The sequence below is a fragment of the Pristiophorus japonicus genome, chromosome 5 (assembly GCF_044704955.1).
Source record: "Pristiophorus japonicus isolate sPriJap1 chromosome 5, sPriJap1.hap1, whole genome shotgun sequence".
Classification (NCBI taxonomy): domain Eukaryota; kingdom Metazoa; phylum Chordata; class Chondrichthyes; family Pristiophoridae; genus Pristiophorus; species Pristiophorus japonicus.
In genome coordinates, this window is record NC_091981.1 from 92,318,987 (window position 1) to 92,342,413 (window position 23,427).

Here is a 23,427-nt window from a genome sequence, read left to right on the forward strand (position 1 = left end):
AGTCTTACCTTAGTAGCACAGGTCTGGTCATTGATCTTTTTTCTGAACTGCTTTCGGGTTAGAAGGGCTAAACTTATGGCATATACATGCTCCGCCACCTCAGACCATCCTTCCCTGGCGATGTGGCAGGGCACCTTTCTCTCATCTGGTAGAAATAAGATATTCTTCCTTCTTCTTACTTCCTCCACTAAAGACTCCAGGGCATTATTGGAGAATCTGGGTGCCATCTGAGTCGACACCTCACAGTGCACAAGCAGTCTTTAGTCGAGCTCCACAATGAATAATGTACCTCCCCTTTAGGAGGTGCAGGCCACTAGGAACTGATATCATACCTGCCCAAAATCCCTCTGTCCTCCCACCCTCCCATGCGTGAAATGTCCAGTTAGCAGTGTGGTTTGTGCTGACAGCTCCTCCATCAAATTTAAATGAGGCACGAATCTGAAAGGGGATTGTGCTTTGAGCTGACATCATTGGCAAGTGATACAGTTGTCCCATAATGCTGTGTCCATTTTGGGTGCAATTTAAAAGGCTCCCCATAGTATTTAATACAATAAGTATGGGATACATTTATGTACTTACACATGTGTGCACATATAGGGCTAGAAATTCGGTACATTTGCAGCTCCTGCTAGCGCCCCAATGCCTTACCGCCCAGGCACGAAACTGACAACGTTTCCCGCCATATTGGGTGGGAGTTTAAAGGTGGCACTACGGCATTGTGCCCCGATCGCCTGTGCCCGGAGATCATGACATCATCGGCGCACGCATCACACCGTTAGTATCCCGGCCCCGAAATTCACATTCACCCACTGCAGCAGCGCCAGGGTGAAAGCACTGGCAGGAGGCACAGATCGGGCGGCCGGCCGCTACCAGGGTAAAAATTAAAGGTGAGGTGACTGGGGTGAGGGGCGGGAGGAAACTTATTTTGTGTTTCCCGCTGCTGCTGTTGCATTTTCTTTGTGGGATTCTGGCTGCGATCGTTCTTGAGTGCCAGGCTGATCGCACGCTCCCCTGCTCCCTGGAGTTCCAGGTAGATCCATTTTCCTTCTGCAGAGTCGGCAGCATGGGCCCTTCTCTTTAAGTGAGGGAAGTGGCCCTCACACGTGGCAACGCTGCACAGCCCAAACTGGGCAATAATGAATTTCACCCTCATAAAGTCTAACATCTAGTATGTCTGTCACATCATGCCTTTCAAGTTACATCTGAAAATGTCTTGCATGAAATTGTCAAAATGGTTGACTCAGATGATGACTTATCTGTTATGTTACCAGCCAGATATCTGATCGACTAAACATGAATGAATCAAAAGCACATTCCATCATCCCCAATGCTATCAAAGCTTAACACACACCCCTATAATTGCTCCAAAACTCCACATATTTATCACCAATCTGTTATGCATTGCCTACCATCTTCTTATGCATCCTGAGCTTTCTGAGGTAAGCGCTAAAAGTCAGATACATGGGTAAAGGAACACATAATAATCAATAACATTACTTATTGTTTTCATACAGTATTTAATCTCAAAAACACTGGTTAAAAAATAGCAGAATACTGTGTAATAGAAAAATGTACTCAGTTACCATGAATCAGTGGCATTGATAATACATACGTTTCATGTCACAGCTTTTTCTACATTAAAAATGGTGAGTGGCCGCAACAGCCATTGGTATTCTGCCTATTGGTGGTGGTGTGAGGTCACGTTATCTGAATCATTAAGTTCAGTAGGGCTCCAGTCACATTACTTGACAGCTCTACTGTACCTTACATGAATCCCCAAATCAACACACTTAAGTGATTCATCTGACTCTTGAACCAGTGGAAATGGTCCCGATTCACTGTCAAAACCCATCATAATTTAAAAGTCTTTGTTAAATCTCCTGGGCTTTCTGTGCTCCATTCTGGTGTGTAGGATGTCAGACATAGATCACACCTGAGTGAAATGGGCATTCACGGTTGCTTCGGCAGTGGTAAGTATATTGAATATTATGGAAAGGACACAGTAATGTTAAGGTAAATGTATTTCAGCCAGTTATTACCTATTTTTCTTCATTGAGTTTGTTTTGTCTTGCTTGTACTTAGGATCCCTTAAGCCTTTGTATCAATTGATGTAAATTAATTATTTGTTACCCTGCACCATTCCAATCCAGATTCTTGTCCAGCAAAGCTCTGGCAGGGATTGGACTCTGGCAAATTTGATCCTGTAGTGTCAATACTTTTCCCAATGGGAATCCACTGATCAGACATGTTTGGAAGAAGACCTGTTAAGCTGGTAATGTAGCAGGATGTGGTCATCTTCTTATAGGTGAGAATTGCTGCAGTCAAATTTTAGGCAACAGCTTACTGGATGTGCCAGCATTGTATGGCATGGTAACTGCAAATATCCTTGCATCAGATGACATGGCTTTGCACCTGCTGTCTGCTGACCCAGATCATCTGAAGATAGTTGCCCACAGTCATTGCCTGGTTGGTGTTACCTTGGCAAGTGCATTCAATTAGGGTACAATGGCTTTTGATCACCGTGCCATGCCGCCTTTCATGGAGTACCACTGAAAACATGCAATATTTGTATTGGGGTACTTCTGAGAAAGCAGCCCAAAGTACATGTTTTCAGTGGTACTTCATGAAAGAAGGCATGGCACGGTGTTCAAAGGTAACTTGCCAACCAGGCCTTTCAGACTACATCAGAGTTGCTCTGTGACCATCTGCTATACCTGCATACTAGCATTTGTAGAGAGAGATGCAGGTATGTGATTAGTGCTGGCCAGGGTTCCTATTCCAAATTACGCTGGAACAGCAGACCTGAAAGCACCATTAAGATGTGAATGCTTCACTAGCTGTACTTTGGGCTGCTTTCTCAGAAGTACCCCAATACAAATATTGCATGTTTTCAGTGGTACTCCATGAAAGGCGGCATGGCACAGTGATCAAAAGCCATTGTACCCTAATTGAATGCACTTGCCAAGGTAACACCAACCAGGCAATGACTGTGGGCAACTATCTTCAGATGATCTGGGTCAGCAGACAGCAGGTGCAAAGCCATGTCATCTGATGCAAGGATATTTGCAGTTACCATGCCATACAAGGTTGGCACATCCAGTAAGCTGTTGCCTAAAATTTGACTGCAGCAAATCTCACCTATAAGAATTATGCCATGGAGTCAGCAGATGACCACATCCTGCTCCATTACCAGCTTAACTTCAGCAGCCATCAAACTGGTGGGGGAACTAGGAGTTGGGCTGCTCTTGTAGTAGGGTTTTGTTTCCTTTCATTTTTACATGTCTCTTATTCCCCAGACTTGCCAAAGGCTAATAATGGGTCAAAATACCTCTGTCGGCTTTGCAAAGGCTTTCAGAATTGTTATCCCCCTATTATTGTGACACTTCACTTTTAGTTCCTTTAAATTCCACTTATAATTGTTCTTTCTCATCGCAACTGTGCTTCCAATATCCATCCTGCATCTGCCGCCATCCCAATGACCAGACCTCGAAATTGGGATGCAGCATTATATACTTCCATATGAGTCTGTCTACAACCAACTAATAGCCATTTGGTCCAAGCAACACAATAGCAGAAAGTCTAGGCTGATATATTTTAATATAGCCTTGAAGTTAATGTGGAGATTGTGTACATGGGATTTAGAGACAATTGGATGTATTTCTGCAGAGAGAACTGGTTGAGGGATATGGTGACGAGGTAGGAAGGTGGGGTTGATCCAGCAAAAAAGAATGGGCCAAATGGCCTTTACCTGTTCCTAAAAATATTTGTGTTCTTGGCTTTGTTGATACCAAAATCTATTTGTTACTCCTTAGCAACAGGTTTAAAATAATAATTCATTAGCAGTGATTGTTCTCTGCTCACAGAAAACCTTGGAATTGAATTGATTTTCTTCCCTTAGGACATTTGTAAAGCACTATGGTGTCATAGAGTTGGCCGAAGATGTGAAACAAAATTCATGCCAGCTGCTGAGGGCACTGTTTGTGGGCTCGACAGGGTAAGGTAACCCTTTGCTGTTTTCAGTTGATAAATAGCTTCTGAAATGTACCTTTTTAAATGTATTTGTTCATGAATTTATTACGTAGTTTACAAGAAACCTATTGGGTCATTATTTTTGGTTGCATTTTTGCAGGTATAAAAGTAACTAACATTGTTTTGTTTTTGGAAATCACAAAGAACTTGTATACTCAGCAATATGAACAACCCTCGCTTATAGAATTCAACATACATTTCTGGTCAAATTCAACATGGGGAAATACAAAGCTCTGTCACATAAGGAAATATATTAACACCCATGCAGGTTAATCAGGGTTAGTTTGAAACAAAGTGCACATTATTTTACTGTACAAATAAAATCAGTTCACATTTTCTGTTTCCTGCAGTTGCATTAAATGGTCGAGTTTTCATGTTTTCATGAATTTGAAGACGTGCAATAAACTGGTACTATTGAATCTGATTTGTGTAATATTTTTTCTAAAAACAAAATTATTAGATTATGGATTTTTTCTTTCACAACATTTCCCCATTTGATTTGAATATGTAAAAAGGAGAGTTTATCTCAATGACAATAAATTGGTATTGATATGATCAGGTATGTGCAGAGCTCCCTACTGGGCAGAAAATAGCATTCCCAGCTGGACATTGTAAACTGGCTGGAGCACTTACTGGAACCCATGTCTCTAGCATACTGAGATCAGTAGCTGTGGTATGAATATAACATAAGAGTCAAATGTACATAAGGATACATTTCATAATGCAAAGTTCTTGGCACAGAGCCTCAGTGGACAGGGGTGGGGATTGGAGAATTTAGTCTGGAGATCAGCATGCTGGATTCTCCGATCTGCACCGCTGTGGAGTAGGGCTCTACACTTGGAGCACAGCCGTACAAAATTTAGCCCTAGTGTCATGAGTGTAATTAAGGAGGCCAGGGAAACCCTGCAGCATGTTTATAGATAAGGATGAATTCATCTATTACTTTTTTGTTTTCACTCCTTAAAGTTCTCTACAAAACTGTTGAGGGTAAAAGTCAACGTAGGCTTTATACTCCAATGTATAATTGGCCACTGAGCCGCTGCCCTCCATTTTGTGTCCCTGCTAAAGTTAAATTTTACCCCTGTTATTTATGTGTCTGCTTAAAAATAAAAAGTGAATGTTTGTTTAAAAAAGAAGTCTAAATAACTCTAACTAACTGATGCTGTTAATTGTTTGAATCTAACATCTGTTTATGGTTGGATTTGTATCTATTTTATACACCCTTGCATAAATTGTTTTTATTAATAGATACAAATAAACTTTAAAGTTTACTTCATCAAAATATTAGCATCGTACAGCCACCAGCTTTCACAGTAACTGGACAGCTGCTCTATTTGTCACAGAGGACATCATTGGTTTTAAAAATATGGACACTGGCCCACAGTTCATCCGAGTTTTCTGTTTTTCACGGACCATTCATGGAATGATGTGGTAATTACGTATTGATCTGGTGGTTGCTGGTGTCACCTTCATGAGTCAATGTCGGTGTGCTGTAATTTTCTATTTGTAGATAATTATGTTTAGTTCTAGTTTTTCAATATCATACCTTTTGGCCCAAAGCCCCAAAATTAGAAGAAGTTGAGTCTGAGCGGAGGCATCCTTAGTGGATATCGTGGTTGACTTATGAACACAACCCAAATCTATTTAATGGAGCTTAATTAATCAGTCTGGAAATAAATCATTTTTTTAAAGAACAAGAATTGTTAATGTATTTTAGTACATTTATCAAGGTTCTCCTGAGAGATTATTTAAGAGTAGATGTCATGCTCAAAAATGTTAGGTTGCCAAAACATCAAAGTGGGTGTTACTGTATTTGCACTATTTATTAGAATACCAGCAAAGAGCAACAAGATTATTATTTTTAAGTGACAGGTAAATTGTATTCAAAAGCTACCATGACTTTTCTTGGCATGAAATAAAAGACAAATGAGCTAAATAGATGTATAATTAGTAAACCATCCATGCCAAGTTTAAATTTTAAGCACTTTGTAGAGCCAAGTACTCGTTGGCTTATTATCAGAATACACAGTACTAGGTTTAATCTGCGGTATTTTACTCCTACAAATACAGTAGTACTTTTTTATGTTTATTGCTCCATTCAGTTTCAATTTCAGAATCAGCTCTATAAAATATTCTGATATTCTATCAAATGAAAATTTAGTACCCACCTCTGCTTCTGTTCCATTCCAGGTGATTTTTTAATGGAAATGTTATACAATGTAAATTTTAGCCATCTAGATACTCTTGGGGCAGTAACAGAGCAGTAAAGGTTAGGAAATCAGTCGGAAATCAATGCCGCCAGATTCCTGCTGCTTTTGGACCCTGCTAAAACCTTCTGGTCAGGGCTAGGGTGGATGGATGCACGTCCATCTGAAACAGGTGGGCGCTGTGTTTGTTTATGAAAAAGGGGGCTGGTGTTAGATCTCTTAATTTCCAATGAAATACGAACTCCGGTTGTAGTTTTAATGTAACTTTATTCTGGCAGCAGCAACAAGCTCTTGGCTTTAAGCCAGGCCGTTGTCCTTCTGAGACCACATGGCCAAAATGGCTGTACTTATACCTCGTTCAATTTACAGAAAATAACTCTCCTTCTTTGACCTTATTGGCTCAATTGATAGTCTTTTAACCTTTAATTGGCTCGCTACCCAAGGTCCTAAAATGTCAAGTTGATTGATGACTTAATGCAATGTGGTCTGTGTTTTTTTCAAAACTGCAGCCGGGCTGCAGAGCTTGAATTCTCTATCAGCTGGTCAGGGCATTGTGCCATATTTCAGCCCACAGACATGCTGAACACCTCCCCAGCAAATCCAGTGAAACCTGGTGGGAAGACATGCAGGGGAAAAATTTGATTCTCTCAAGAACGGGCACGCAGGGAGCCCAGGAAGTGATTCCTCCACCTGAATGGATAAGCCTGAGGAGAACCTAATATTGGTCTTCAGGCCTCATTATCATCGAACTTACGAGCTGTGGACACCTAATGGGTGTCCCTAAGCAGCTCGCCAGAAAAGAGGTCTCGAAGATTGGGTTGTTTCATTATTGGCAGCGACTAATAAAACTGAATACAAATAAAATGTAATATATTAAAACAACAAGAAAAACATAGGGGCCGAAATTACTCCTTTCTCAAAGAGGCAGCCTAGTGGGCAAAACTGAACTAACTGCAGAGTTCGCAGTGGCCCTCCCCTTTAAATGAAGCGGAGGGACTTTGTGACGCGTCAGCGCAGCGCTGATGACTTTGAGCGACGTCCGCTCTGCTCCAAGGGCACTTCCGCCTGCCGCAACCCGACTTCACTGTCCCGACCAAAAAAAATCAAAGAGCTGAATTTTGCTCTACTCTCCGCCCCATGGATTGGGGCACAGAAAAATCTTCAAGATCGGTGAGTGCGCCCCCTTTCAGTCAAAGGGCAATTTCGGCTCCATAGTGTCCTAACATAAATATCCTTTCACGTAAACATCCCAATCACATCACAAAGGGGCAAACGCTACGTAGGAACTGGGTTTAAGTTCGGATTAAGGGAGATGACCGAAGGTGAAGTTGAAGAGTTACATTTTAAGGAGGCTTCAAATGAAGCAAGCTGGAGCAATTTAAGAAGAGAATTCTGCATTGTGGGGATGTGATGCCTGAAGGCTTTACCACTAATGGTGGAGCAGCAGAAGGCGGTCACGCACTGTCGGTCACACATCAATAAAAGCGGAGGATGGGACACAAGGCTGGCGGACTTTGCTGATAGAGTGAGGTTGTGCACCATCTGGTTGAGACCGAGCAAGTTGCTGAGAATGGAATGGAATCAGATGGTAAGAATCAAGGTTTCTGGTGGGACCTGAACTTAGCTGGCTTCTGAGGTGACTAAGATTTTGAGAGTCAGTACTGTGGCTATGGAAGTCAGTGTGGTGTGTGCGCTCCAGCGGGACGAGTGGTGCGAGTAAATCGCTTTAGCAGGAGATTTGCAGAGCGATAATGTTTATATTTAATTTACCAAAAAAAATGAAAAGAAATATATGAATTTAAAAATGACAGCCATTTCGGGGCACCATCTAGAAAAGAGATGGTCCCTGAAGGCCCCCACATCATGACCAGGTCGGGTACATTTAAATTTCACTGGGGAGAGGAGAGGCAGGAGGCTAAAGAACGTTAAAGAGAAAACGTTAACTTGAAAATTAAAAAGCAAGAAAAAATTTAAACCAATATTTACCTTAAGAATTTATCTAAACAAAAGTATGATGTTGAATGCAGCCTCTCAAAATTTCCAGGAAGCTGGGGAATTGGTGACTATGAAACTCCATCTAGTGGCAGAAGCATGCAGCTGCAGGTGTGACGATGTGATGGGTGGTTTAATAATGGGAAAATAAATCTTACCAAGGTGCCACCTCAAGACATGAGAATATGGTGATGTCCAAATAAGGTGTGTGTCCAGATAGCAAACTTAGAAATAGTATATAGGTGTGTGAAATCCTTGTGTGTCTCCATTTTGTCCATTAGACACTGGGAGGAGCTTACAGCACCAGACAGTGCCTTATTTCCTCTCCTATTCTGCATCTTTGAAATACATTTCCAAATCTAACTGCATACTTGTTTAAATATCCCAATCTTACATTTGATTATCAACATTATGTTCCACACCCTCCTCCCTTATTTACATATGAAGCGACTGTGATAAAATAGAGATATTTCTACATTTGAAATGGTATTAATTTTAGATAGAGTTAAAAGTGGCTTCAGCCAGTCGTATCAATAAGTGAATCGCATTCTTTCTGTGACAGTGATGGCTAATTTATTTAACTGGCCAGACCAACCAATCTATTGTTTACTCCAAAACTCGGCTGCCCGTGTCCTAATTCGCATCAAGTCCCGCTCACCCATCACCCCTGTGCTCGCTGACCTAACCACTGAGTCATGGCTGACACTGTCATTCAGGTTGTTCACACCTGAGTTTCTTCAATTTTTCCAAAATTGGACCCAGCAAACACTTGATGAGATGAGGCCAAATCCCAATCAATAAGTTGCTTTATTTCACAGTCAGGTGAACATACAGACCTGCGGTTATTAGCAAACTCACTTAACTCAATCAGTACAACTTAACTTTGCATAATAATACAAAATAAAACATGTGCCACGGTTCCCCATATCACTGGGTCATCTTACTTGACTTAAAGGAAATGACTTCTAACTATCCTCCTAAGTTTTGGTGAAGGGCCTCATAGCTTTCCCTTTAAAACCCAGGCTGGCTGTCTGTGTCTCTGTCTCTGCGTTTTATCTCCCTTTATTCACGGCCAGAGGGATTTCAAAAACAATCCACCACATCGGGTGTGAAAGTTTTCCAATTTCTGAGAGAAGCTAACATTGTTTATTATTTACAATCTGTGGAGAAACAGCATCAAAGCTACCTCATTATAACATGAGCTACCCATCGTCTCTGAGCCTTTTTAAAAAAATTTAAACTATGCTTTAAAGCTCACAACATTTAAAGGTAAACAAAATCATTTTGTAAAAATGTTTGCAAGGTTCAAAAGCACATAACTCTCTTCAATTTGTGCTTATGTTTCGAACTGATTTGTTCAGTTTGAATTTCATGGGTCAGGAAGTTAGCGCTTAGTTAGCACGGGCCAGCCCACACTGCGATATGTGTGAGCATTAGGTCTGTGCAGCAGAGCTGGTCTCCAGTTGTCCTGGTTAACTCTTGCCACTGGATAAAGGCCTGGCTCTGTCAAGCCCATGTTGGTGGCTGGTGTGCAACGGTCACCACACATTAAAAAAAATCCCCACACAGGCATCTTCCACCCCTTCAATTGGAGTTCAGGACTGGAATATTGGGTCCTTCATTGAAACATCTGTGAACCCATGTGGAAGCAAGTCATCCTCGTTCAAGAGACTGCCTATGATGATGTTTGGCTCCCGGCTAAGCAATGCCTCGATACAAAATGTTCATCCTTGTTTACAAATCTCTCCATGGCCTCGCCACTCCCTATCTCTGCAATCTCCTTCAGTCTCACAACCCCCTGAGATATCTGCGCTCCTCAAATTCTGCCCTCTTGAGCATCTCTGATTATAATCACTCAACCATTGGTGGCTGTGCCTTCTGTTTCCTAGGCCAATGGAAATGGAGGAAAGATGAATCATAAAGACAGGGTGGACAACTCTGAGCCAACCGGAGGTGAAGGGGATGTCAATCAAAGAAGGGAAGACATAGGGCTGAAGCAGAAAGAGCGCGTAGGGAAGTCAGACAAAGAGAGGGTGAGAGCTGTTCAGCCACAGAAGAGACAAGCAAGGTGAAAAAGAGAGGCCATCTGGGCAGCCATCCAGAGGATGCGATTGAGTTCAAGCAGAGCCCAATGCGATTGGGTTCAAGTATGCGAGTTATGAAGGACAAGAGGTGTTCAGCCACAGTTAGAGAAGGTACAATGATGCAAGAGTTTGGGGAATTGTAGTGTCTTTCAGATGGAAATATGTGTAAGGCAGAGGTGATAAAGAAGTGAGGGAAGATGATGGGGATGAGCTATGTTGTGTAGGCATGCCTGTTCACTGTGTGATGTCTGGAACACTGTATGCAACATTGAATGTACCCTTGTACTGTACACACCTTACCGGTACACTAGAGGGTGCTGTTGCTGGAGACCCGGGGGCTGCCTGCACACGGCAGGTAACCCAGTATAAAAAGGAACACACAGCTTGTTGTTGTCACTCAGGAGCTGCTAATAAAAGACTGCAGTTCTGCACAGTTTAAGTACCATACCCTGCCTCGTGGAGTCATTACTAAAGGTGCCTACATACACCATAATTGGTGACGGGAATATGGGATCACGAACTACACGCTCAACATGTCTAACCTCAGCAACTTTCAGCATTTTACAGAGGGGGAAGATTGGGATGCTTTTGTGGAAAGATTGGAACACTTCTTTATAGCCAACGACCTGGACGGGGACACACCGGCCACACTACTAAACAAATGCAGGGCCATCCTGCTTAGCAATTGTGGGCCCACCATCTACGGTCTCATCAGGGACTTACTAGCCCCGGAGAAGACAAGCACCAAGAGCTATGAGGAACTTGTAACAATCATACAGGAACAACTAAAACCGAAAGAAAGCATCCTCACAGCCAGGCACTGGTTCTGCACTTACCGGCGACCTGAGGGCCAAGAAATTGCCAAGTATGCTGCACACTTAAGAAGACTAGCTGCACCGTGTGAGTTTAGCGACCACCTTACTGAAGCACTAAGGGACATATTTGTCATCGGAATCGGCCACGAAGGCCTCCTACACAAATTGCACTCGGCTGACATCACGGTCACTCTGCAGAAAGCAATTCAAGTGAGCCAGGCCTACATGGTTTCGGCCAGCGACTCCAGGCGAATACTGACCCAGGACTCTAAACCGGTGAGCGCAGTGCACCGCACGGACACTTCTAAAGGCAGAAATGCTTCCCCGAGTCCCGCAACCCTGAGTCCGCCACATGGGGCAAACCGGATGGCCCCGTGCTGGTGCTGTGGAGGAAACCACAAGGCCCACCAGTGCCACTACAAAGACTATGCATGCAAAGGCTGCAAAGAAAAGGGGCACCTTCAGAGAATGTGCAGAAAAGGCTGTACTCGCCACATCTCTGATGAGTTGGCTAATCACCGGGGCTCCAACACAGATGAAGATGAAGCTGCTCAAACCCTGGAAGAAGAGTATGGAATCTTTACCTGCTCCGTGGATGATGGAAGTGGACATCGACGGGGTCCCAGTCTCCATGGAGATCGACACAGGGGCAAGCCAGTCTGTGATGAGCCAAAAGACCTTTGAAAAAATTTGGAGGAATCCTGAAACTGTCTCCTGTCCAGGCAAAGCTGTTCACCTATACCAAAGGTAAAATCCAAATCGTTGGCAGTGTAGATGTTCAGGTCTCCCAGGGCGGCGTGTTAAACAAACTCAGCCTGTGGATTGTAGCCAGCGACGGTCCCACGCTGCTGGGCAGGAATTGGATGAACCGGGTCCACATCAGGCAAAGTGGTGCTGTGGAAGAAAAGAGCACCACAAAATGGCTGCAGCACCACAAGCAGCAGACCCAAGCATGTGGAAGAAAGGAGCACCACAGCCTGCCTGCAACAAGACCACAAAATGGCTGCAGCACCACAAGCATGTGGAAGAGAAGAGCACCACAAAATGGCTGCAGCACCACAAGCAGCAGACCTGCATTTAAAATGGTCTCCTCCATGCCACGAGACAACATGGAGGAACATCATGTGACATCGAGCAGCCATTCGGATTTGAAGGCTCCCTTAAAGGAGACCGATAACCAAAAAAATTTAAAGGGGAAGTTCCAACTATTTGAGTACATGGACTTTAAGCTAAAGATGCAATTAAAAGGTGCATGTATGAAAATGTATGCAATGTAACCATGAATTGTGATGCTGGTTTAACTAATGTGACTAATGAGATGAATGCAGGTGTCACTAAGGTTAAGAACAAGTTTATTATGCTTAACAATAATGATAGAGATTGTGAAATGCCTAATGTAACCATGTCTGTTGAAAACAGGACACCCAAAAGTGATGCAAGTGCTAGAATGTATAATACAGGCTCGACTATGTGTGATCAGAGCCAAGGTGTCATGTATACCGGTAGGACACTGCCAAAGGACATTGGGTCCTACAGGAACTATGCTGATGCCAATGGAATCGCCCTGTGGGAGACCCACAGGTCCAGCAGGCTACCTGACCATGTAGGCTGGACCTTTGGTACGAATGAGATGCCCCTTGCAGGACACACACACACAGGCAGTGGGAGCAGACCCACTACAGGGACAAGTAGTCAATGGCTGGGCAGCCCAGCCACCAACAATGGCTACCAGCCCTACAGCCCCTGGCCACCAGGGCCAACACCAGAAGCATGAGGCCAATACCCTCCAGCTTCTCTGGCAAACCTTGGGATGACCTGACCCTCATCCCCATTGGTGACAAGGAGCCCACCCATTCTTGTGGCCCTGCCCACCACCCCACAACTACCCACATCACAGTGTATACACCCCACCCACTGCTGCCGTAGCTACCTCCCCGAGGGATCCCACAACAGTGACACCCACTTGGTTTGTGTATGAGGGAGGGGAAACGTACGAGGCCAGCCTCAAGCACAGGGGTCACACCTGACAACCACACAACCCTCACCACAACCCCCCATAGCCCACCACTGATCACATCCCCTGGTCATGACAACTAGGATATGAAAACTGCTCAGGGGGGAGTATTGTTGTGTAGACATGCCTGTTCACTGTGATATATCTGTAACACTGTATGCAACATTGAATGTGCCCTTGTACTGTACACACCTTACCGGTACACTGCTGTTGCTGGAGACCCAGGAGTTGCCTGCACATGGCAGGTAACCCAGTATCAAAAGGAACACACAGCTTGTTGTTTGTACTCAGGAGCTGCTCATAAAGGACTGCAGGTCTGCACAGTTTAAGTACCATACCCTGCTCGTGGAGTCATTACTAAAGGTGCCTACATACTCTACAAGCTGGAGGGGGTGAGGTGTATAACCAACTCAGACTTTGTTGATACACCCAGACAGCGTAGCCTAGAATTTGGATTGTGCCCAAATTGGGCCATGATCCCGGTGCAGTACATACTGCATGCAAGTAATGAGGCTGATGGCAAGACCACGGCAAATTGGTTGGTCAACCTCATTTCTTATTACTGACTGTAGACGCCAGTCACTGCCCCAGAGGCATCAAGATCAGCATGCTCAGATGCCAGTTAAGGTCTTTAAAAGTCTTGGGGGCGGGGGTTTGAAATCATGAAAGGGGGGGTTCCTGCTCCTCCTGGCTCCACAATAAGGTAAAAAAAAAATGTAAGTTCAAACTTATCTTTCCAGTGGCAGCCTTTTTAAGGACTGCTGCGTTAGCTGCCAAGCGCCTGAGGAAATTCATGGCAGTATACACGGTGCATGCAGCGGTCAGGCGCAGTCAAATTTTCCAAAGGGGACTTCGAGCAGCCATTAGATTCCCTATTTACATATGCAAAGGGCCTTACGCCTGTTTTAGATGCATAAAGAGGAGCCCTAGCCACTACAGCGGGGAATGCATGTCTAGTCCGCCATATTAGACCCTTAGATATCCATTTTACACCTATAAAATGGGCTCGACATGATCTAATTTCAAGGCCATATCCTTTGATTCACCGTGAGGAAAATGGCAGGAGATCTGAGTGCATTAAATAACTGTTAGGTAAAAGACTAGTCCTGAAAATTACCTGCAACGAATTTTATTTATGACCCTTCGGAACATTAGTCAAATTAAATATTAACATTAATATAGTTAATTCATAATTGACAAAGCAGAATGTATCACTAGATATGCTAAGTATGTAATTATTTATCCAATTCTCAATTCTTCTACCTTTTTTGTAAAACAGTGGTGCCGTCGTGGGCAGTGTGTGAAACATGGGGATTCAGGACCAAAACCTATAAATGGTCGCTGGTCAATCTGGTCTATGTGGTCACCTTGTTCAAGGACCTGTGGAGGAGGAGTAACAAGCAGAGAACGCCAGTGCACAAACCCAAGGTAAAGCCGTACTCAACACTGTCACTGTTTGTTTTCACAGTTTCTCATCTTTTTCATGGCAGTTAGAGAATTTAGTGGCCTGTAAATTCCATGTGTTCTCCCAATTTCTTGGCATCAGTTCAGCAGGAGATCGATGGAGAAACAGCATAAATGGCTGAAAATTGAGTTATGACAGGAATTTGGGGGAACCAACACACAATGTCAGGGTCTCTGTCCTGAGGAAGGGTTCTCTGATAGTATTGTATGAAGCACAGGTGCAACATCGCAAGGCTAGTGAAAACTGACAAGTGGAACATTTGTAGCTTAAAATTGAATCCCGCTCCCAGTTACCCAGCAACCATTCACTAATTTTCAGGTTTTTGATATTTTAGTTAACAAAGTAATATACAGGTCTTAGACTTCAGCAAGACCAGATCAGCATGCATATAAAGTATCTTGGCAATCAAAAGGGGTGCTAGAAGTATAGTTGCCCCAGTTTCTTTAAAAACTTCAACTGAAAAACCTTTTCCAGTCGTTTTAGGAAATTAAATGATTTTTAATGAGTATGGACTCAATGACTGGGTGTGATCAACAATGCTCCAACCTAACTGAGAAATAAAGATGTCTAGTGTAAGGATGAAATTCTAAAAGCTTTTTATAAACTTGATCTGAACTCATGAGTTAAAATTTAAACTAGTCCATGGAATGTTAAGTTAAATATGATTTTTAAGAATGTTCAATGCTTTTTGCTGTTTACCTAGAGCAATCTAAAGTCTCCATGTGGTGTCCAGTAATGTTCAACAGAAAATTATTACAATCATTCATGCAGATATTACCGAAGGATTATTAGAAAATAATTGTCAGTAGATTGCAAAGTAATTCCATACATTTTAAATATTGTGGCATAATGATATTGATTCAAACCACCACATATCCACTGAAGTATAGATGAAGTTAAGTCCGCCTTTTTTGAATTTTGTTTTTACAATCCCATTCCAGTAATCTAGTAACTCGAAGTTTAATCCTTTACTTGTCTAGAAAGTTGAAAATTAGTCCTAAGGGTTTTGATTTGCCTTGTTCAGAGAGTTAAGTCTGTTCATGACCCGGCCTTCAAAACCCTGCCTCCAGGTTCAGGATTAAGTAAGCAAGTTTAAGCAGGGAGCACACTCTGAACCAATTCTGGAAAGTTGCACTTGTCAGGCAGTATTCACAGCTGACTCATGCAGCATGAGATAAAATGTTGTCCTCCAGGACTTATACAGCCTTTTCCAACTTTAGGTAGAAATCTGTTGAGCATCAGCGTTATATAGATGGAGTGAAACTGAGTGACACAAGTTCTAATCAAAATCTTCAAGTGACCTTCAGGCAATGGTTTCCCTGCCCAAACTTCAGTCATCTACACTGCTTAACACAGCTGCCTCAAGTTCCACACCACATGTAATTCTAGTTGACACTAACACTGAAGAGGAATCAGATGTGGCTGCCAAACCTTCCCACTAATACCTGCCTAGAAAACGTAACAGCAAGGTACTGATTAAGGAACTTCCACTCAGACTTCTGAAGGAATTCTTCAGTATCTTTCCTTCTGCCTCAAAATATGTCTCGCAGCATATGGCTGGTTTTGTTAAGGTGACTACTATAGTGTTTCCTCCAATACAGACATTTATCTTGCTTTTGATACAAGAACCAGCAGAAACTAAAAGCACTATGGCCCAAAATAGCTGCCTGAATAAAGGCGCTGATTGACTTGACTGAAGCGAGCGAGTTTTACCTTGAACGACTAGAGGAGCATCCCATCTTTTAGATAGGAGAACGAGTAAAGCAATTGGAGTAAAGCAGTTACTGTTCACTCTTCTTTGGATGAGTACAGTGCTTAAACTGTGTCTTGTTTGTAAATTCCAGACCTGGAACATTCTTGTACTAATAGAAATAGGTCAGACCTTACTGTAGTTTAAACTCCCCCTTTTGACAGGATTTCATTGTGCGTTCATTGAAGCCTGCAGGGTTGTCATGATAATAGTTGAGAAGTAGTGTGTGCCTTTACTGTACCTGATGCAGTCTGTTTCAAATAGCAGCTAGAATTTAAAGATGTCTTGCAATGTAACACAAAACTAGGTGTGTGTGGGGTGGAGGGACCTGGTTAAGAAAAATCTCAAAAGTGTAATACTGTAGGCTGGGCAATGCAGTCATGACAAAGTAATAATCTAGCAGGTGGAGGTTACAACATTATTCTTGAGTAGTGACAATTCAAGATTTGAAGCCTTAGAGAAAATATTTTACAAAGAATTACATAGAGTTTACAGCACAGAAAGACTATCTAGCCTGTGCTGGTGTTTATGATCCTCAACGAGCTCCTGCTACCCTACTTGACAGATTTTAGCTCAGCATCCAGAAATTCTATCGAATTTAATAAAGGAGTTGATGGAATTCCATTGAATTGACAAATAATTAATGGAGAACATTATTCTGTGTACTGGGGCCTCTCAAAACTATTTTGAAACATCTCCTATCTGGTAGGAAAAATCCGTCTTTTAACTGTGGGGGCGAAGACATGAGAATCACAATTAGCAAATAAGCAGCAGGTTTAACCATAATTTACTACCAATTCATCTGGTTCTATGCCTGTATTCTTCAAATAAAATGGATCCCTCATAGTAAGATCTGACATTACACATTTCATTTATGGCTCTCTGACTGAGGGAGGAACTATGTAAATAACTTCTTTGGGTTTTCGAAACCTTAAATCTTACTCTCATCATCTTTATCTTTATTTTAATAGCAGTGAACAGAAATGCCAATTACTTCAGTTTTCCACTTGGTGAGTTAATTCTAAAGGATTCCCCTACTCTTATTGGAAGATGCCTAGTCAATCAAGATATCCCTGCATTAATAATCATTTGGTACCTCTCAAGTGCAATGAAAGCCAATTTAAAAAGAGAAGTAACAATGCGATACATTAATCCAGGGCTGGAAAGCTGGAAACTAGGAAAATCAGCTTCAAGGCCATGTTGAATGTTACAAAGCTGATCAATTATAAATCCGTGGTCAATGCCCAATTTATAGATCCATGGCGTTAGAAAGAAAAATATTTAGCGTATGCAAGTAATTAACATCAGGTCTTATTTGAATTTGTAATGATTAATTTAAACAGCTATTGTCTGAGATTTTCCATTCTCCATGGGGGAGAAGGAACTACGCAGCTGAGTAATATATCAAAACTTTTCAACTTTAAAATGCCTGATCTCATCACGACGTCACTGATTAAAGTGCAGGCAAATGTAGCATAGTGGACTGTTTAAAAGCCCTTTCCTACTGACCCTAACTCCGCACCAATTAACACAAGAATTGTGGCAAAATCCATGTCATAGAAACATAGACATAGAAACATAAAAAATAGGTGCAGGAGTAGGCCATTCAGCCCTTCGAGCCTGCACCGCCATTCAATGAGTTCATGGCTGAACATGCAACTTCAGTACCCCATTCCTGCTTTCTCGCCATACCCCTTGATCCCCCTAGTAGTAAGGACTACATCTAACTCCTTTTTGAATATATTTAGTGAATTGGCCTCAACAACTTTCTGTGGTAGAGAATTCCACAGGTTCACCACTCTCTGGGTGAAGAAGTTTCTCTTCATCTCGGTCCTAAATGGCTTACCCCTTATCCTTAGTCTGTGACCCCTGGTTCTGGACTTCCCCAACATTAGGAACATTCTTCCTGCATCTAACCTGTCTAAACCTGTCAGAATTTTAAATGTTTCTATGAGGTCCCCTCTCATTCTTCTGAACTCCAGTGAATACAGGCCCAGTTGATCCAGTCTTTCTTGATAAGTCAGTCCCGCCATCCCGGGAATCAGTCTGGTGAACCTTCGCTGCACTCCCTCAATAGCAAGAATGTCCTTCCTCAAGTTAGGAGACCAAAACTGTACACAGTACTCCAGGTGTGGCCTCACCAAGGCCCTGTACAACTGAAGTAACACCTCCCTGCCCCTGTACTCAAATCCCCTCGCTATGAAGGCCAACATGCCATTTGCCTTCTTAACCACCTGCTGTACCTGCATGCCAACCTTCAATGACTGATGTACCATGACACCCTGGTCTCGTTGCACCTCCCATTTTCCTAATCTGTCACCATTCAGATAATAGTCTGTCTCTCTGTTTTTACCACCAAAGTGGATAACCTTACATTTATCCACATTATACTTCATCTGCCATACATTTGCCCACTCACCTAATCTATCGAATTCACTCTGCAGCCTCATCTTCCTCGCAGCTCACACTGCCACCCAACTTAATGTCATCCGCAAATTTGGAGATACTACATTTAATCCCCTCGTCTAAATCATTAATGTACAATGTAAACAGCTGGGGCCCCAGCACAGAACCTTGCGGTACCCCACTAGTCACTACCTGCCATTCTGAAAAGTACCCATTTACTCCTACTCTTTGCTTCCTGTCTGCCAACCAGTTTTCAATCCATGTCAGCACACTACTCCCAATCTCATGTGCTTTAATTTTGCACATTAATCTCTTGTGTGAGACCTTGTCGAAAGCCTTCTGAAAGTCCAAATACACCACATCAACTGGTTCTCCCTTGTCCACTGTACTGGAAACATCCTCAAAAAATTCCAGAAGATTTGTCAAGCATGATTTCCCTTTCACAAATCCATGCTGACTTGGACCTATCATGTCACCTCTTTCCAAATGCGCTGCTATGACATCCTTAATAATTGATTCCATAATTTTACCCACTACCGATGTCAGGCTGACCGGTCTGTAATTCCCTGTTTTCTCTCTCCCTCCTTTTTTAAAAAGTGTGGTTACATTGGCTATCCTCCACTCCATAGGAACTGATCCAGAGTCTATGGAATGTTGGAAAATGACTGTCAATGCATCTGCTATTTCCAAGACCACCTCCTTAAGTACTCTGGGATGCAGTCCATCAGGCCCTGGAGATTTATCGGCCTTCAATCCCATCAATTTCCCCAACACAATTTCCCGACTAGTAAGGATTTCCCTCAGTTCCTCCTTCGTACTAGACCCTCTGACCCCTTTTATATCCAGAAGGTTGTTTGTGTCCTCCTTAGTGAATACCGAACTAAAGTACTTGTTCAATTGGTCTGCCACTTCTTTGTTCCCCGTTATGACTTGCCCTGATTCTGACTGCAGAGGACCTACATTTATCTTTACTAACCTATTTCTCTTTACATATCTATAGAAGCTTTTGCAGTCCGTCTTAATGCTCAATAGCTCTAGCTGCCCTATAGTTGAATTTACTCCAGTTGAGCAGCTGAAGTAATGTTTTCACATCCCCCCCCCATGTCATCACCCCTCCCTATCTCTGTAACCTCTTCCAACCGTACAACCCTCCGAGATCTCGAGGCACATCTTTCCACTAGGTATTTAATTAATGTTATTGACCTTTAACAGGCTCCAAAACATGTTTGACATTAAGTGTTTGAAGGGTGAGGGTGATTTAGGCCCACTTTAACTGTAGTATATGGAAAACTATTAAAATGTTAAATATGATTGACCAGTTATTCACTGTAAAATGAAAATCATCTAATTGCAGCCAGGCCAAATGTATCTACAAAAGAGAGAGCTGAAGTGTTCTAAAGGGGTGGGCGAGTAAAGTTTGACTTATTTAGAACAGTGCAGAACAGCAAGAGTAAATCCTCAGTTTGGAAAAGAATAGACAGAATTATATATGATGATGGGTACCAGTAAGTTCGCAATGATTTATGTCATGTAGTCCTGTAGTTCTGCATCTGCTTTCCTCTAATGATGACAATTATAGAGAGGTGATGGCAATTATGGAGAGGGGGAGTATTTATTTCCTAAAGCTACTTGTTTATTTCAATAAGGACTGGCATATTGAACCAATCTGGAGCCACCCAGTGCCAGAAATATTTCTGCTGTCCAATGATACAATAATGCCCAGGTAGTAAAATGTCTTTTTTTCAGAATCGGGCAGCTTCTGCTAAGCTTCCAGAATGTCCTAAAGTCCTGAGCCCAGTTGAACTCAGTGGAAACACTAAGATATTCGGACAACTTCTCCCTGTAAATGGCATCAAACAGAGCTAAGCAGAGAAGGATATCTGAAATGTTGGGTCTCAGCAAGATGATAGGTCCAGTATTATTTCAATACTGGAATAAATTCTTATACTTTTTCCAGATGGAGGTGAGGAGATTACTTTAAATAGAAGCCATTCCCCCTAGATTTCCCTTTTCCTTTAAGTTGTAATCAGCAAGCAATTGTGCTGATAATCAGTTCGGGGACACATACCAATGAGTTAATCGTTTCCACTTTCCTGCTGATTGGATAATAGTTTTTGTATTAGTTTGATATTTTCAAAAGATCCATAACCTGATTATTTTCTCTAGACAACTTAACAAGTCAAGGAATTTCAAATGTTTGAAAATAGTTGAAAAAAAATTCTTAAAACTGCAAACCTAGAGTATTTTAATTGGGCTAGACTGTACTATCTCGTAGCTTGTTCCCTGAAATCATTATGAAGTTCATTCCCTCTGGAAGACCACTACTACTATAAACTATGGCCAGTTTTTTTCCAAAATCTCTGCAATTACTCTCCCATAGAAATCCAATTGGTATGTAAAAATCTTGAAGCTGTGATACTCAACTGTACTATTCAATAGCAGAGCACAAGGAATTTTGCCCGTGGAAACTTTGATCCCACATTTATTAATAGCTTTTACAATTAGTGTTGAAATTAAACCAATTTATCTAACTAATTTGTTAATCAGTGGATTCATCTGGCACATGTTTTTAATTGTGAGCAACGGTTGAGATCCTGCAAATTAACCTTTTGGTTGCAAGTCACAGTGACCGCTCCTCTGAATCATTTGGTAGAATTTCAGAAATGATAATGGCCCAGGAATTTGCGGAATGGTCGCATCTTGCAGCGAGCAGCGTTAATTGGATTTTTTTCCCTCATCGTGCAGATCGCAAAATTGCTGGAAATGCAAATTGATAATGGCACAGCGATGTCATTGTCATATCTGGGATCTCATGAATGTCTTGCCCAATGGTCTATCTCCTTAACCAATGAAAGATAAAGATAGTAAAAGAAACAGAGTAAATGAAGGAGAAAGAAATTAGGTGAATTAGTGTTAAATTAGATACAGAAAGAAAAATAAAGAGAGGGAAAGAAAGAGAGTGTATTAAGAGAGAGAGAAAATGAAAAGTAAGAACAAAATTAAAAGAACAAGCAGAAGAAGAGGACACTAACCCTGTTGTGCTTGGTAAGTGTTTGGGAATTGTTGCATTGATCCTTGAGAAGTTAACAATGAGTGAATGCCAGGGTGTGTAAAATGTACAAACATTCTTTCTCATATACTGTATCCCAAAATTATTTTAGGAAAGGAATCTTATCTAATTTTGATTTCTGAGTGTTTAAACAACTTTGCAACCTGAAAATTGTTGTGTTCTGACACTAACAGGAGTGTGGATGGCAAGACTGGTCCAAAAATATTGCCAAGACAGAAAAAAAAAGGCTCAAAACCTCTAGGAGCAATTCACAACCTGCTGGAGTGAGCCCCACAGCTTCAGTTGTTCCCTTTCTAGTCCGCCAAGGTTGAGTTTCATGTCAGTACCATAAATCACATCTTTAATAGAGTCGTTACGATTTGAATTACCAGCCCTAATTGGTATACGAGAGTATGGGCCTTACATTAAACATCCGTAAGACAAAGATTCTCCACCAACCTGCCCCCGCCACACAGTAATGCACCCCGATTATCAAGATTCATGACGAGGCCTGGACAGCATGGACCATTTTCCATTCCTCAGGAGCCTACTGTCGCTACCTCAGAGAGCTGTGGAAGCTGGGACATTGAATAAACTTAAGACAGAGATAGACAGTTTCTTAACCGATAAGGGGTTATGGGGGGCAGGCAGGGAAGTGGACCTGAGTCCATGATCGGATCAGCCTTGATCGTATTAAATGGCGGAGCAGGCTCGAGGGGCCAAATGGCCGACTCCTGCTCCTATTTTTTATGTTCTTATGTAACAAGAACAGACATCGCTGACAAAGTCCAACACTGCCTTCAGTGCACCAGTGCAGCCTTCGGTCGCCTGAGGAAGAAAGTGTTTGATGATCAGGGTCTCAAACCCAGCATCAAGCTCATGGTACACAGAGCAATAGTGATATCTGCCCTCCTATATACTTCAGAGACATGGACTATGTACAGTAGGCATCTCAAAGCACTGTAGAAGTACCACCAACGCTGCCTCCGCAAGATCTTGCAAATCCATTGGCTGTATAGGCGCACCAACATCAGTGTTCTCGTTCAGGCCAGCATCGAAGCATTGACCACGCTCGATCAGCTCCGATGGACGGGCCACATCATCTGCATGCCCGATACTAGACTCCCAAAACAAGTGCTCTACCCAGAGCTCCAACATGGAAAGCGAGCCCCAGGTGGGCAGAGGAAACGTTCAAGGACACCCTCAAAGCCTCCTTGAAAAAGTGCAACATCCCCACTGACGTCTGGGAATCTCTGGCCCAAGACCACCCAAAGTGGAGGAGAAGCATCCGGGAAGGCGCCGAGCACCTCAAGTCTCTTCGCCGGGAGCACGCGGAAGCCAAGCGCAAACAGCAGAAGGAGCGCACAACAAGCCAAGCACCCCACCCACCCGTCCCTCCAACCACTGTCTGCCCCACCTGTGACAGAGACTGTAGGTCCCGCATCGGACTCATCAGTCACCCGAGAACTCATATTAGTGCGAAAGCAAGTCATCCTCAACTCCGAGAGACTGCCGAAGAGAGAGAGAGAGAGAGAGAGAGAATTGGCAGTGGCACGATTAATTTGAATTTACGGCACAAATCTAGCAATTTCAAGACATGCTATTAATTTTAATGG

The 23,427-nt window shown here is 42.6% G+C and overlaps 1 protein-coding gene across 1 annotated transcript in view; it reads left to right on the forward strand.

Annotated features, from left to right (window-relative positions):
- Window positions 1-23,427, forward strand: part of LOC139264391 (A disintegrin and metalloproteinase with thrombospondin motifs 16) — a 469,636-nt gene that overhangs the window by 205,437 nt on the left and 240,772 nt on the right. Inside the window, exons 11-12 of the mRNA XM_070880768.1 lie at window positions 3,899-3,994; window positions 14,421-14,569. Coding sequence (XP_070736869.1) covers window positions 3,899-3,994; window positions 14,421-14,569 — 245 coding nt within the window. The remainder of the gene's footprint in view (window positions 1-3,898; window positions 3,995-14,420; window positions 14,570-23,427) is intronic.